At 42.4% G+C, this 16,550-nt stretch overlaps 1 protein-coding gene and 1 long non-coding RNA gene across 2 annotated transcripts; one reads left to right on the forward strand and one right to left on the reverse strand.

Annotated features, from left to right (window-relative positions):
• Nucleotides 1-8,098: 8,098 nt before the first annotated feature.
• On the reverse strand, nt 8,099-14,577 carry rgcc (regulator of cell cycle). The gene is made up of 5 exons (XM_074657673.1): nt 14,413-14,577; nt 13,760-13,933; nt 10,997-11,089; nt 10,159-10,221; nt 8,099-8,827 (listed from the first exon to the last, which is right to left on the reverse strand). The coding sequence occupies exons 1-5, from the start codon at nt 14,438-14,440 to the stop codon at nt 8,820-8,822; spliced, it is 366 nt and encodes a 121-aa protein (XP_074513774.1). The 5' UTR covers nt 14,441-14,577; the 3' UTR covers nt 8,099-8,819.
• Nucleotides 14,578-15,683: 1,106 nt separating this feature from the next.
• On the forward strand, nt 15,684-16,480 carry LOC141781822 (uncharacterized). The gene is made up of 3 exons (XR_012596952.1): nt 15,684-15,735; nt 16,057-16,109; nt 16,292-16,480. It is a non-coding gene; the product is annotated as an uncharacterized LOC141781822 (long non-coding RNA).
• The last annotated feature ends 70 nt before the right edge of the window (nt 16,481-16,550 follow it).

Genomic DNA, 16,550 nt, shown 5'->3' on the forward strand with positions numbered 1-16,550 from the left:
CCTCACATCCCCTAAAACGCCACCATCCCTGATTCTACTGTCTGAGTGCTAGATATTATCAACGCATTCTCATCCCAAGTTGTCACATACTGACGCTTTGTCAGACCCCTCGGCGTCACTTCTCGGTCGCAGTAAACACGCGCTTAATATTGTGAATTAAACAAAAACACTTGCTTAGGTTTAGGCAATAAAACCACTTAGTTAGGTTTAGGAAAAAACAACATGGTTTGCCTTTAAACTACTACGTTTGTACAGTGAAAATGACACTGAACGTTGTGAACCTGGGACATGAACGAACAGCTGATTGTAATGTGACACGAACAGCAGTCTCCTGGATGAAAGCCTTGTGTTTCTTGGACCCATCCACCTGGTAGTGGCTAGAAGGAAGCCCGCAAACTGGGGAAACTCTCACAAGATTGTTAAGATTAGGCGTTGACCTCGAATGGTTAAAGTCCTAACCTCAGGACGTTAGGCAGCGAGTCTTGCGAGAGTTTTGGCAAGTTTTTGCAGATCTCAGGTCAGATTTTACAGTTTGCGGACTCCCTTCTAGACACAACCCATCCACCTCCCTTGCATCCACCCTGTGTGTCTCTTTCGCTCTTTAAACTACGTCACCACAACACTCTCCCTGAGCTTTTAATATTGACGCTGATGGGTTTACATAGATGTTAAATCTGCACACAGTAACAGGGGGAATCCATCTTACCTCTCCCCCCTTTCTCTCTCTCTCTGGTTAATCCTCCTGTTGGCACCACTGGAACAGATAAGTGTGCACCACAGAGAGGTCTATTGAGAGAAGAGAGGGTTCATTGTGGCTGCACAGGGGGCCATTTAGGAATTAAGAGGGGACAAATTGCATCACTGGATAACATTCCTTGAGAGAGACACAGTCACACGGAGAGTAAAACTTACTGATGTGCTGTGCATAGACCTTATCATGTAGGCCTACATTAGGAACTGTTCATGGTCGGTTATGTTATCTGTCTCGCTCTGGTGTGAAGGTAACAACTCTAAAAGCCTTTTTCAGTTTATTTCTCCCTTTCTTTCCTTCATTTAAAGGATACTTCCAGAAGAATCAAAACCTGGGACTTATTTGTGTCACTTTTGCCATCTAGCAGTTACAGAATAACACTTAAGTGATTGAAACATAGAGCGACATCACAGTTTAGCCACATTAAACCCATGTATTTGTCCACCTGTAATGTCTAGTCACTCATTGAACCGGAAAACTCTGTTTGCTCAAACTTGAACCAGGATGTCGGTCTGTAAACTGTTCGCTTTTGTTTACTCTTTCGGCTGGGTGTTTGTCTAAAATCTGTATCATTGTCTGATTAATATATTGCAAGAAGAAGGCCTCCAATAATCAAATATGAAAGAAGGGTGCCCAGGGATATTCTGGATGGTCAGTGTTTATCTCACGCTCCTTTAAAGGAGAGAGCTGCAGAGACAGAGGGATGTGTGTTGAAGACTGGACATCACGGATCTGTTTATTAGGAGCAGTTCAGATGAGTTCAGAAAGACAGAAGCATAAATGGGAGGAAATGGAGAGAGCAACAGATGGGAGCCAGACAGCCCCGTCTACGACAGTAGGAAGGAGGACCAAGACAGCACAGAGCCATCTGGGGTCAGCCACACACACACACACACACACACACACGCACACACACACACACACACACACACACACACACACACACACACACACACACACACAGAAAGATAATTCTGTGGAGGATTTTCGGCTACAGACACATCACACTATGGGCTAGCACGAGGAATGTGTGAACTTTATGTCTCACTGTACGAGAGTTTTGTTCGCTCAGTTGACTGACTAATTGAATGCAGTCACCACAGCTCCTCTCGGGGGTTACCGTATCCATCATACGTGCAGCTCTGCAGTGACTCACCAGTTTGGAAATATAGGGTCACTCCCCCCTTTATACTAATCAACCGTATACACACTGACTCAGAGTCTGTTTGAGAACTGGCCACTCGGCCACGTAGACGTCCTGCATGATTCACAAGAAGAATCAAGATGATCTGGTTTTGATCAATGCTAACAGTAGGTTTATACATGGGCGGATTATGAGACAATGTGACCCTGAGCACAGACATGCAAAAAGCCCCGCCACCTCTCCTACTAAAGACACACAGACTTTATAGATGTTTTAACCTTGTTGTTTTGTGACGCTTTGTGGTCATTTTGTGTCTCTTTGTGGTCATTTTGTGTCTCTTTGTAGTCAGTGCGTGTCTCTTTGTAGTTGCTGTATGTCTCCTTGTAGTCATTGTGTGTCTCTTTGTAGTTGCTGTATGTCTCCTTGTAGTCATTGCGTGTCTCTTTGTAGTTTCTGTATGTCTCCTTGTAGTCATTGTGTGTCTCTTTGTAGTCATTTTGTGTCTCTTTGTAGTGAATTTGTGTCTCCTTGTAGTCATTTTGTGTCTCTTTGTGGTCTCTTTGTGTCTCTTTGCAGTCATTGCATGTCTCTTTGTAGTTGCTTTGTGTCTCTTTGTAGTCATTTTGTGTCTCTTTGTGTCTCATTGTAGTAAATTTGTGTCTCTTTTTAGTCATTTTGTGTCTCTTTGTAGTAATTGCGTGTCTCTTTGTAGTTGCTGTATGTCTCCTTGTAGTCATTGCGTGTCTCTTTGTAGTTTCTGTATGTCTCCTTGTAGTCATTGTGTGTCTCTTTGTAGTCATTTTGTGTCTCTTTGTAGTGAATTTGTGTCTCCTTGTAGTCATTTTGTGTCTCTTTGTGGTCTCTTTGTGTCTCTTTGTAGTGCATTTGTGTCTCTTTGTGTCTCTTTGTAGTACATTTGTGTGTCTTTGTAGTGCATTTGTGTCTCTTGTGTCTTGTGTCACCAAAATTTGATGGAAAGAAAACCTGCAGAATGATTGAAGCCATTTCATAACTGGCAGATTTAATTCTATTGTCATAACACGCTGGGTTGTGTGTTTTGTCCAGTTTTTAATCAGTGTACACATCCGACATTGTTTCTTAGTTACCAAACCAGCCAAAAAGTCACGTTTTTCCCTCAAGGAATGAGTCTTTAGAAAACCATCTAGCACCTGCTACTGAGCTTTCTGTTCAGCTGCGTGGACGTCCTCCTCAGCAGTAAATTCACTGCTCTGTCAGCTCCAACAACACACCCACACATTGTGTCAGACATCCCAACGGCCATGTGTGATTGTGTGTGTGTGTGTGTGAGTGTAAAGCATCTGCCTGCGTAGAACAGTGACCTAATTCCCAAGGTGGAGATGAGGCTATATTTCATCATGCTCATACCATTTCAGAGTAATTTTAGTCATAAGTTGTGTGACATTAAACACGGACACAGGGAGGTGTCTTTATTAGCAGTAACAAGCATTAACCATCCACTACTTCATCCACTACTTCATCCTTCAGTGTTGTTTTTACATTTGAAGACAGAGATATTATCATGGGTCAAGGTAATACGGCTGCTTCGGAGCATAATACTGTCAGTCAGTTCACAGATAAGTCAATCTGATAGTGATGATGGAGATCATAATGGATGTGCAAGTTAAGGGACTGAATGAGGTCAAGGAGAGGCAATAATAATTACCTCCATGACAGCCAAACCTGCCCATCAATCCTCATTTGAGTGAGTCCTGATGTCATAATGGTGAAAGCTGGTCATTGTCAGGGAATGAGTTCAGAGGTCGTTGGTGCAGCTTGCTGTCTGTGCATATGAAGCATTGACACTTACTCATCATACTTTTTAAAAACGTTTCACCCAGTTTAGTGAATATTATAAATATGTTGTTTCCACTGAGGTAGTGCCCTCTGCCTTTCAAACTGACATTATTAAACCATCTCTTATCTTCCTTTTATTTCCAAAATCCTTGAACATTTATACTATATGGTAAATAACTAGATTGCCGTGCTTTTAATAATCTTTTCAAACCCTCTCTGTCAGGGATTCAACCACTTCACAGCACTGAAAACGCTTTAACCAAAGTAGATATACTTCTTGAAGAGGTTAGGACTCTTTTACAGAGAATGGATTCTCGCAATGTCACGAGATCACGCGAGAATCAGGGGATCACATATCACACGATAATCCATCTTGTCAGGCTTCAAGTAATGCGTTTGTGTCCGGCAAGCTAGAGCAAAGACCAATCAGCGTCCTGTGAGGAGCTACTGGCAGCTACGAGCGTTGTTTACCTGTATGAGTTCATAGTGCGAGACGACACGGAGAGGCGACTGTTTATTCAAAACACAATGGCGGCTCCTGAAGAGGTTAGCGTAGATGCTGCAATAGCATCAGTTATATCAGGACTGGAGATTATTTTCTTCATTGAAAGAAGAGCAAAAACGTTTTCGCTCTTCTCCTGACTGGCTTCGGCAAGAGTTTGATTGACAGATGGTTCATCCAATCACCTGCCAAGTATTTTCCATTGACGGCTTCTCAGATGATTCTGTGTAACAAACTATTTGGCGGGACAGGTTAAGGACTCTTATTCACACATATTAAATCTCCAGTTCACTTGACTTTCCCGTCTTGTAGGAGAACACGTAAAGGAGACCTCATGACCACAAGGACAACCTGCAAACAACACTCGTAAACATGACGAACAGGCACAGACATGCTCATACCCCAACACATCTACACATACACACACACCATTCTCTATGACTCAATACACATGTATGCATACATGTACAAACAAAATAACACTATCTTGTTCACACAGTTGAAGAGACCAACATAAATAAATACACGTTCATTAATGTTCCCCTCTCCTTGCTCTGCAGCGGGGACATCTGGACAGCAGCGATGTGAAGACCCGGCGGTAAGTTGAACCTGATATTTGGCTCTGTGTATTTCTGTCTCTTTGTGATGTGGACACACATCTGTGTGTCTCTGCCCAGCCTATTCATAGAACGACCACTTCAGCAGTCTTGAGGGGCCTCCCATATAGGAAGCCATCTTGATGTACAGACTGACACATGGTTATAGGATTTAGTGTGTTTGTCTTTCTCCGTCCATTTCTGCATCTATCCGCCTCAGCTTTCTATATATGAAGGCTCCTATAATCCCTTCTCCTTACTGTGTCCCCTTAAAGGGTAACTTCGGTATTTTTCAATTTAGACCTTATTTTTGGGTCAGTCGTATAGAAGTGTTGGCTTTGCCAGTGGACAGCCCGTATACGCACAGGGCTGGAAGTGTGGGAAAGTAGAAGACTCGAGCCAAATAGAAGTTGAAGGATAACTTCTGTATTTTTCAACCTGAACCCTATTTTCCATGTTTTTGTGTCTAAGTGTCTAACGGGGACAACAATTTCTGAAATTGGTCCAGTATTGACGCTGTAACCGGCAGCTGTAAAAACGAGCTGCGAGGGCAGGTGAGCAGCGTCAATATAATGTAACGTCCACTAAAAGTGCTTGTTTTTGCCACTGACGGGCTCAGATTGTTATTATAAGTCTCTGTCAACAATATGGAAAGAGAAATTCAGAGAAATGATCGGTTTTCTGACCTTTCTCTTGATCCGGTCTGTTTGTTATTGTGTCTAAGTCCTGCTCAAGGAGAAGTCTCGTTGTGAAATCTGAATATCCGTATATTCTTGCTCTAATAAATACGGGTGGCCATCGGATTCAAAGACCTCATCCACATTGTGGAAATAAACTAAATATTCAGCCATGACATTGAAAATCTTTTAGATAACACTAAGCTACGCTTTCTGTACTCCAACACAACAAACTCAGTCCGGCTGGGACTTGCGTTTCCACCATGATTGTATTCCACTAGTCGTCACCTTGCCAGATTTCAGAATGAGACTTCTCCTTGAGCGAGACTCTATCCATAATGTCAGACACTTATAATAACAATCAGAGCCTGTCAAGGCAAAAACAAGCACTGTTAGTGGACATAAATGACGGCGCCAGCTTGCCCCAATAACACCATATTGCAGCCCGTGAACAGCTACCGTCTACAGGGTTCTCTCTCAATAAAAAAATACCTAAGTTAACTTCTATCCAGCTCGGGTCTCATACTTTCCCACACTTCCAGCCCTGTATGTATACAGACTGTCCACTGGCAAAGCCAACACTTCTACAGGACTGACCCATGCTGCCAAAAAGATGCTATCCTCTGCCAAATGGGGAGGTTGATTTAGAAGAAAGGGCATCCCACCCGCTGCCCTCAGAGGATCATGTGTTGTGTCAACATGGTCTCTCAGATCAGTGCCAGCTGATCCGTGGTGCAGAACAGTGCAGATAGGTGGACTTACAGAGGCGTAGTGCCCACAGCTTCCCTCTGCCAACTGTACTGAAGAAACAACACGGAGACGGGCATCTCCATGCCAGCTTCCTGCCATCAGATTAAAGCAGTCTGGCACGCACTGCTAGTCGGCTGGCTGGATCCACTGACTGTGAACGGCAGCTGTGCACAGCTGTGAGACACTCTCAGCTTGTGGGCATTTGAGTTCTTCAAAACATGAGACTTCATAGGAAATAAAATCAAAGGCTGCAGCACAAATCAGCTCAGATGAGATCAGTAACTGTCTGAAGGAAAGGAGGCGCATCATGATGTCTTCCTTTACATACAGCTAGTGGCCAAGTGAGGACGTAGAGCCACATTAAAGTTGAAGAAGTTTGTCATCAAGAGAAGCACCACTAAGCCTGTGAAAACTGTTGTGCAACGTCTTTTGTGGCTCTAGAAAGAGCTCTCTAAGGTCTGAGAAAATAACCCTAATGATGCCATAGTGATGTAAGCAGGGTTGTCTCAACTTGGAGACTAAAGGCCATTACATACTTTTTTGAGCGATTAATTTGCACGTCAACATATTTTTTCTAACTCTTGTTTTTGTCAAGAGTACTTTCACACAATACGTGAATATTCACATGCACTAAAAGGCATTTACAGCCAGCCTGTCTATGTAAACAAAGCACGGAGAAACTTGGACAACACAGCCTGGTCTCACCAAACGCAACTGTGTCAGGGTAACGATGTGACATTAAATGACACGCGAAAAGCCGTTTCACAACGTTAAATCCCTAAAATGCGATATGACACGAAGAAATGTCGCGCTGTGTTTACGCCTTCCCATGAGAATGGGTCTGATTACAACACACACAGAGGGAGAACGACTTCATTCTCTGCTCAGGTAGACATTAGACATCTATATCTTTACATTGCAAATAGTTGTTTGCTGCTATATTAATGCTCTGAGTAGCTTATAGAGTAACGTACATGAAACAGAGTCAATCACATGTGATTGTGGTCCCAAGTCTGTTTGCACCTGCTGCACCGCCACCATGGAACCAGTATGGAAGTGTATCTGCTCATAGCTAGTGACCTTTAACCCCTGGTGGTCAGCAGACGGAGGGGTGCCTCTCACACAAGATTACTTCAGCCACACCTGCTGCCGGGCCAGAAAGGGGTCGCACCCTCCGGTCTCCCTCCACCTCTGGAAATAGACCCTGTTGCTACAGAAGTTACGTAAGTCGCTGCTTTGTCGAATGGTTGATTAATGAGCACAGAAGGTAAGAGACGTGTAATATCTATTTCAGTGTGTCTGTGGCTGAGTGTTGTTGCATGTATGACTTTACATTCTCGGGAGGAAGTGAATGTCCCCGCTCTTCCTACACTAATACATGCAGTCTTTTTTGGGTGAGTCTTTGGTTTGCCTTCCAAGGAAGCCAAAAAATCAGAGGGAGATCAGTATTGAAACACACAGAGAGAGACGGGGAGAAGGACAAACCAGGAAAGTGGTGTTGGTGGGTTAATAAAGTGCTGAGATGGTGAGGAGGTGGTGAGGAGCCAGCTGTCATTCAAAGATCCCCACTGCGTTACAGCTCCAATTCAGCCAGTCAGCAGCTCCTCACCTACTGTGCTCCACGGCTTCTGGAGGTAATCAATACTATTTTATGCGATTTGATTTTAGTATAGATATAAAACTTTTATGAAATAGATGAGAAATATGCTATTGGATTACATGGATGCATTACATTGGCAGGTTGTAATGGCTTGTAGGAGAGAAAGTAAAATAAATACAGCTGCACATTTAATTCAGATTACTGAAACATCCTGTCAGAAGCCGCAGAAGTTTCAAGTCCAAAATAAAGAGAGGAGGCCCGTGTTACTAAAAGAACAATATTTCAAACTTTAATATCATCTCTGGCAGGCATTAGCTGTATTAAATACATATATTGCTTTCCAGTTTGTTTTTTTCCAGAAGGGATTAAGTTTTCAGTTCACATTTAAGCATATAACCAACTTTATTCCAGTCAACGAGTGTCAAACCTTAATCTGACTGTCCTGTTAATACCAACAAATAGAATTATTATTTACATAAGATACAAAAATATATTTCCCCCAAAAAAAGACAGATAAATTTACAATAAGAAGCTCTATAAAATACAATATATTTCTATTATAAAAAGCCTTTTTTTTTTAAATACTCTTCCAGCTCAAGTTTTGGATGAGGGAGTGTAATCTGATCTGTGGGGTGATTTGTGAATCTGACAATAAATGTCCCAGTGACTCTTTGCAGCGCATATTCCACGTCTTCATTCCTCACGACATTTCATGGAGTCCGTTACATCATTGCTGCTGAAGTATTCTTGTCCTCAGGTTCCCCATTCGATGCTAATTTTGACCCATGTTGCAGTCCAGTAGCCAGGTGGCCCGGAGTTAGTGCTGGGTTAACTTTAGCTGGACCTGACGCCGAGGTGGAGCCACTTGGAAGCTGCTGTTCCATCCTGTTGGGTGGTTCTCGGTGTTCAATGGGGGGGTCCAGACATCCACTCCCTCCTTCCTTCCCTCATGGCTACACTCCAACCTGACTGTGAGCCTCCGTGTCACATGCCTAAGAAGAGACAGACAGACATGATTAAAACGGGCTCCTCGGTCGCCAGCTCTATTCTCAGAGCGGGCGGACGTTCTGTTTTACAGGCCGGTCATCGTAAACACTGGTGGCCCTCATAAACACGCTATTCTGTGGGGCTAACAGGGGGGTCTGGCCGACTGCCCGACTGGCTGATTGCATGTCCAGCTCAACACAGCGACAGGACGCCTGCGAGCCGTGAAAGACGGACATTCAGTGGCCAAAACACAGAACAGAGCAGGGCGGTGGAAAGGAAAGGAAAAAACATGTAAATAAGGAAAATGTTTCAACTTCAGCCTCATTCCATTCCTGACATTTACAGTTCAGCCCAGGTTTGCACCAGCAACACATTCCTTATACTCTGATGCAAGTTAAAACACTCTCAAGCTTCATAGTAAAGAAGCATGTGTGTCTATTACCTGTGACGTTCTCTAAGCTACTAAACGACGCCCTGTTGCCCTCTCAGGTTACAGTTTCATGCATGTATGTACATATGCAGAGCTCTGGGAGAAAAGGATGGAACTGATACATACCGATAATTTTTGTTTCAATTTTACTGATACGATACAGATCATTTCTTAAATGAATTTTTTTGAAAATAAAAAAAATCATTACATTTAAAGGCAAATCACATGACACATATCGTCCATAAATAAATAAATAAATAAATATAAGGACAATTAAATAAAAATGTTTGTGCCACTAAGTGTAAAAAAATAGTTATTAAATACTCTTGTTGTTGTCATCTTGCTGTATTTACTGTGCACTAGGTTCTGATGTGATTGCCAGCATCATGTGACACGGGACAGCTAAATATGTCAGGGCTGGTTTGGTACAAACGTTATATAAAAGTAGTAAAAACATTTAGAAGTGATGCAGCCATCCACGTTTGTATTTATATAATTTTATTATCGATATTTTTTTTAGTTTAACTTGTCAGTATCAAAGTATCGATACCACAGTATTGATCTGCCCATCCCTAGTTCACAGTGCTATGTGGCGTGCACAGACTGCATGGTGTTGGTTGCAGCACTTGCTTCAGAGTTGACTGACAGGTGAAAAGCAATACGCTGCCTCTCACCCCCCCAGAGGCCTCACGGTCCACATAACACGCCCCGGATCCCTCATCGTCCTGACACATCCTTGTTTCTTAGAAACCTAAGGGGAGGGACTCCCGTGTCAATTTATGAGTGGTCGTTAGCATAGCTGACATAGAGAACAAACGCTCCCGTTAATCCCGAGTAGCGGGTGGCGCCAGCGAGTGAGGGCTAATTCATCAGGGGTTCTGACAGCTAGGCTGCATTAGCACTTACTCTCTAATGTCCTGTCAAGGTCGGCGATGAAGTCCTCCAGTTCTTTAGTGTCTCCGAGTTTGGCTGCGAGGGGAAAGAAAGAGATTCAGATTCAAAACTAAGCAGAGCGAAGAGTTATAAGCATCTTTAATCACACACATTATCCAGCCCTGCAGTCACACAGCAGTTCGTGAAATAGTCACAAAGTTTAACATATTGATTCGTGTACATAGATGCGAATTTCACAAAATCAATTCATGTAATCCACGTAATTGTGAACTGCGAAGTATAGAGAGCAAAAAGCACAGGACTTTTGCCCAGGAGACCAGTGTTCGTATCCCGCGTGAAACCACAAGTCAAAGTTGATTACTTTGTCACGTAACTTCAGTACTTAAGTTACGCCACTTGCGGGGTTATTTTTACCCAAACCGCGATCTTTTCCTAAACAAAGTAGTTTTGTTGTCTAAACCTAACTAAGTAGTGTTGTTGCCTAATCTTAACAAAGTCGATCTTTTCTTAAGTCGTTTTTTTTTTTTTAAACTGGAGCGGAAATTGATTCGTGCGTCAAGTGTTGCTGGACATTCGTAGGAAAACGCACAAAAAATACATTGTTGAAAGTTGTGCTGAGCGTCACGAAAAAAAAGAGAAATCCGTGTCAATGTACACGAATCATAAAGATAAAACTTTGTGACTATTTAACAAACTGCTAAATAAATAAAAATAAATATTGATTTATATTTTGTAATACATCTCACTGACTCATGTCTCTTTACAGAATCTGTCTGCAGCCCAGGGCTTTGCCAGAGTAAGTAACCGTAAAAGTTGTTGGTATGCAAACTGAATGAGGAGTGTCGCTCACGTTTTGGTGACATAAGAGGAGGTGAGCTGGTGGTGGGGGAGTTGAGCCTCTCGTCACTGAAGCTGAAGCTGTTTCTGTTGAGTGACTCTGCACCTGCCAGGAAGGAAGGAAAACAAAATAAAGACGGATTTGATTAAGTTGACGTTCACTTTTTTCGTTGTACCCCCCCACACACACACAAATCTGATCTGTGTCAGTGGAGCAGCTTCAGGGTGTAATCACTGCATTCTCCTCTAATGACACCCTTCCTCTGTGGCCTGTCACACACACATGCATGTGCTTGTAAGTGTACAAGTCTCTGCTGTAAAAACTGTACGCCAACGCTGATGACCCCTGAGAAGATATGAGTAGAAACAGTTTCTGCTCTCCTGCACTGACTGAACAAACCCAGAGCAAAAAAACGTGTAACCTGAACTCAGCGACTAAATCTCCATTGTGGCACTTTAGTGACAGCAATATAACGGGTTGTCCCGGGCAGAGACGCCTCTGAATTCATGCAACTCTTCCCCTGCTCTTAAGCAAGATTTATCTCTGACACGTTTGAAGTCTGATACCAGAGCGGGGCATGTTCTTGTTCGGGCGCTGTTTCTGTCTCCCCGTGTACCACCCAAACTCTAAACAGATGCTTACATAAATGATATAATGGCCACTTTCACTCTGCCAGATCCATATTTCAAACCACCACATGACATAACACATTTTCACTGGAGGAAGAGAGAAGAGACTTTATGCAGCTTCCTGTACTTCATTCACTAAAAACAACTTTTTTCTAATTCACATCTAGTTGTAGAAGTATAGAATCTTGGTAAAAGTGTCCTGACCTTGATATCTATGTAAGTGTGTGTGACAAAAAGAAGATTAGGCAGCACTTAAAGCTGTCCTCGTCTATCTGGCTCCTCTGTGCAGACCTCCAGCGGACCTTAACCATGTCTCAGATGTCGACCACTTACCCGCTCCCCCCTCTCTGACCTGTACCACTCCCACCACTCAGCATTGAGCACACAGCGTGAGATAGGAGCCGCCACACACAACGGGGAGCGCCCGGCCTCACACACCCACACACTCAGAGCTGTGGCCTTAACATTAATGACTCCCTCTCTTTTCTCATTTTTTATTTCTGCCACTCACACTCTCCTTCTTCTACATTCTTTCTATCTCACGTGCACGCTCTAGGGTGGATCTATGAGACCCCGCTGCACCGTTTTTGCGTCATTTATCAGCACGTCCAACAGTCGGTCCATCCATCAGGCTGCAACACAATAGCTCGTCCCTGCGTGGGACAGGTCCCTCTTCATTAGACTGCCATGGAGAGGACAGAGCTCATGCAGGAATCTGATCCCTTGAGCAAATCAACAAGCTCATTAGCACCACAGACGCAGGTCCGAACACCCTCCCTCTGCATTTATCACTGGTGTTGCTTAATGCATGATCATAGTGGTGATGTGATAATTGTAGCTGGAATAGTAAACATTGTGGGTATTGATGATACTCTCACAAAAAACCACTGGAACCCAAGTTATTATGCAACTACCAAACTCCAGCGTTACTGCCTGAATCTATCATGCATGTGACTCTAGTCTGCAGTTAACTGGACGTCCCCTCTCCACAAACAGCCTTTCCAGAAGGCTGAAGACTATAAAAGATCTTTCCACATCTTCCCCTTGGACGTCCAAACCCACTCACACGTGTCTGGGAAACTATCCTTGCTCATGGGGACCCGAGGCATATTTTTTCTCTGCGTGTCAGCATATGAGGCTATCACATTTGAGGCCAGCTAGCTCTCCAGCTGGTGAAGCAGACTTTTAAAACAGAGTAATACAGTAATGTATGACAGTAAAACTTTAGAGGAGCAGCCACAATACGGGGGCAGGTGTGCCAAAATATGCAGCTTAATCTGACGCCCAGATCTCTGGACTGTGATCCAAGGATTTCTCTCTCTCTCTCTCTCCCTCTCTTTCTTTCTGTGCTGATGTGTAATTGTGTGTGAGAGCGTACATGCATGGATGCAACAGTTTGCCAGCCTCCCCCGCTGCCCTCTTGATGGCACATGATAAGAAACTGCACACAAAGATGTTGCTGTGAAGTGGAGCAGGAGAAGTAACACTAACTCCAGTAGAGAAGGAGAATAAATGAGGCAAAATGCATGAGTTTCTGATAAAAAGACAGACTTCTTGGGATTATATCTTGTGGCAAAGTGGGCAGAACTCCTTCAGACCATCAACCATAAGTGACAGATGCAGAAAACAAATCATAACTATATAATATCTGCAATGCCTGATCTCCATTCTGGAGTCTCAGGTGTCACTTTACACTTTTTATTGCCCAATTTTAAGATACTGTCTGCAACCTTCCCTGCCCCAAATATATGTGTCAATGCTCCCTGAATATATAGATAATAATAATAATAATTCATCATCACCAAAGTGAAGAGGAGCAGGAGAAGTAACACTGACTCCAGTAGAGAAGGAGCATAAATGAGGCAAAATGCATGAGTTTCTGATAAAAAGACAGACTTTTTGGGACTTTATCTTGTGGCAAAATGGGCAGAACTCCTTCAGACCATCAACCACAAGTGACAGATGCAGAAAACAAATCATAACTATATAATATCTGCAGTACCTGATCTCCATTCTGGAGTCTCAGGTGTCACTTTGCACTTTTTATTGCACAATTTTAAGATACTGCTTGAACCTTTCCTGCACAAATATATGTGTCCCTGAATATATAGATAATAATAATTGATCATCATGATCACTAACTCACTCTCTGAGTCGCTGATGCCGCTGTCGCTGACGCTGGCGCTGCTCCTCCTCTTCATCGTCTTCAGGTGTTCATCGTACCTGAAGTGTCGCTTCTCCACCGGCGACGTGAAGTCTTCCATCACGGCGTCGAACTCACACAGCACGTCGCTCAGGTCCTCCTCCTGCACCAACTTAGCTGCAAGGAAAAGACAGAAAAAGCATGACATTTATTACTTTATATTTAAGAGAAACATATTTTTTGGGATCAATAAGGTTTCAGCTGAGTTAGAGACTGATAATAAACTTATTAGACCTAATTAAAGTATTACAATATAAAAAAAAAACATTAAATGAAGGTTAATATTAAAATATTTCCTATTGGAATATTGTATTTAAATACTTATTTCGCTGCAAGGAAAAGACAGAAAAAGCATGACATTTATTACTTTATATTTAAGAGAAACATATTTTTTGGATCAATAAGGTTTCAGATGAGTGAGAGGCTGATCATAAACCCATTAGACCTATTAAAGATATAATATAAGAAAAAAAATCATGGTCAGGTCATAATACAATATTTCCTACTGGAATATTGTATTTAAATGAACATATAGTGACAATGAAAGCATCTTATTGTTATTATAAATAAAGATAGAAAAATAAATTTATATTTACCTTGAGGTTTCAGTTTTGGAGACTTCATTATTCCAGTAATCAGATTAGAGATTATCCAAAATAAATGTTATATATATTAATTATATAAATATATATATGTCCCTCAGTGTAAAGTCCCACTGTGTCCTCCTGTGTGCTGAACTCCTGCAGGTCTTGAACTAACCCTCCAGCCAGAGGACTGCTGCCTTTAAATGAGCCCAGAGCTCAGAGGAGGAGGAGCACAAAGGGGAGTGTGTGTGTGTGTGTGTGTGTGTGTGTGTGTGTGTGTGTGTGTGTGTGTGTGTGTGTGTGTGTGTGTGTGTGTGCCCAATAAAAGTTTTCCCGGGTGAAGTTACCCCCACTCCCCCTCATGACTCCCTCATAACAGTATGTTTGTAAACAAGCTGCCTGGCAGAGGATGATCCACAGATATTAATAATCATGACCCAGTTGGTGCTTTTCAGATTGTATCACCAGGCAGATCAGGACAGACTAAACTGTGACAGACAGACAGACACATCATTTAGGAACCAACAGTCTCTGGACTTGAATGTTATTAATGATTATAAAATGAAGCTGTATTCTATTTATAACAGTGGTGGAAAGTGAAGCTCACTACTGGTCCTATATTACAATTTTAAGGCGCCTGTGCTTAACTCGAGTATAACAATTTTACTTCATATCAGAAGCAAACATTGTACTTTTTACTCCACTGCATTTATATAACAGTAATGGTTATTGTTACAAATAATTATTTAACATACAAAACATGCAAACATACAACCCTCTAACACCGAAATATCCACTTTGCTGCTGTATTATAATGTATTCAAGCCCTTTGTTGTCATTGTGTAGTACAACGAAATGAGATTGTGACAATCCCATAGGTGCTAATGAAGAGATAATACAATATAAATATACAAAATATAAAAGATAGTACAATATACAAAAATACAATATGTATATTGGCGAGATGCCAGTTTTGCCAGATGCCAGATTATTGCACAAAGTGTCCAGCATATGTTATTGCACATCATTTTACAGTCTTTAATGCACAAACGTTACTCATAATGAGTATTAGTAGTATTATACTTATAGACAGAACCTCATCACACTGTCATGAAATCATTTAGTCTCAGCCCGATCTTCAGCAGAGGTGAAGTTGGAGCGACATCTGGTGGTGCGCTGTCACAATTGCACAATAGACACTAGTAAGGGCACTAAGCAGCAGATCAGGCACTTGTTAGGTGAGATGATAAAGGTAGTAGGTGTGTCAGTGTCAGGTGATGCACCAGGAAGAGACCACTGGAGCAAGAGAGAGGCAGCATGGTGATGTATTTTGATGTAAGTTTTATTTTTTGAATAACCATTTTTTTTTGGACAAATAACCACAACACTTTGAAGTCCTACCTTTGCTTTCATGAGTAGTAGGATGATTTCCCCCCAAAATGTTCAGGAAAACAAATAGTTTGAGCTTGACAGTCAACTTATTGCTTGCTTCTGAGCTTTCAACCATATCAAAGTCTTCATCAGCATGTGTGATACAGTGGAAAGGTATGATACAAGCAAGTAAGTGGACCTTGAGTTGAGGTTGTGAACTATCATGGTTTGACTAAAAGACTCCTAAAACTGTCATTTACAGCATGCCCTTTCCTCTCCCATCAGGTGCTCTATGAAGTTTCATCATCCTGAATAAGTGGATAAACACCGCTACCAATGTAAGTACCTCACTAGTTTTTCTCTGGATATAGTTGTAGCCTATTATTTGTCTTTTTTTTAAAAAATTACATCCCCTTAGTGTCACTTGTTTCCCAGACGTGAAGCGACAGTATTCCCACAGCCCCCCAGACAGCCAGTTGTCCATCAATAAAGCTATCTGTGAGTTGATTTGTCTTCACAGATCAGAAGCACGCAAGGCAGCCACGCTGAGACTTTCACACCTCCGGTGCCCAGTTTAACATGGTCAGCAAATGGATAAACATGCCATGTGTTTGCAGCTGCACGTGTCCGTTGACTCTGGAGGCCCTGAGCTGCTGCTTAAACAGCGGCTCGGCCCCAGCAGAGGTGCTGAAAGTGACACCTTCGAGACACCCTGGGAAGATATCAGTGGTACTCATACTTGGAAGACACAGAATCCATTAAAAAGATTTATGTACTCG

The sequence above is a fragment of the Sebastes fasciatus genome, chromosome 14 (genome assembly GCF_043250625.1).
Source record: "Sebastes fasciatus isolate fSebFas1 chromosome 14, fSebFas1.pri, whole genome shotgun sequence".
Lineage (NCBI taxonomy): Eukaryota > Metazoa > Chordata > Actinopteri > Perciformes > Sebastidae > Sebastes > Sebastes fasciatus.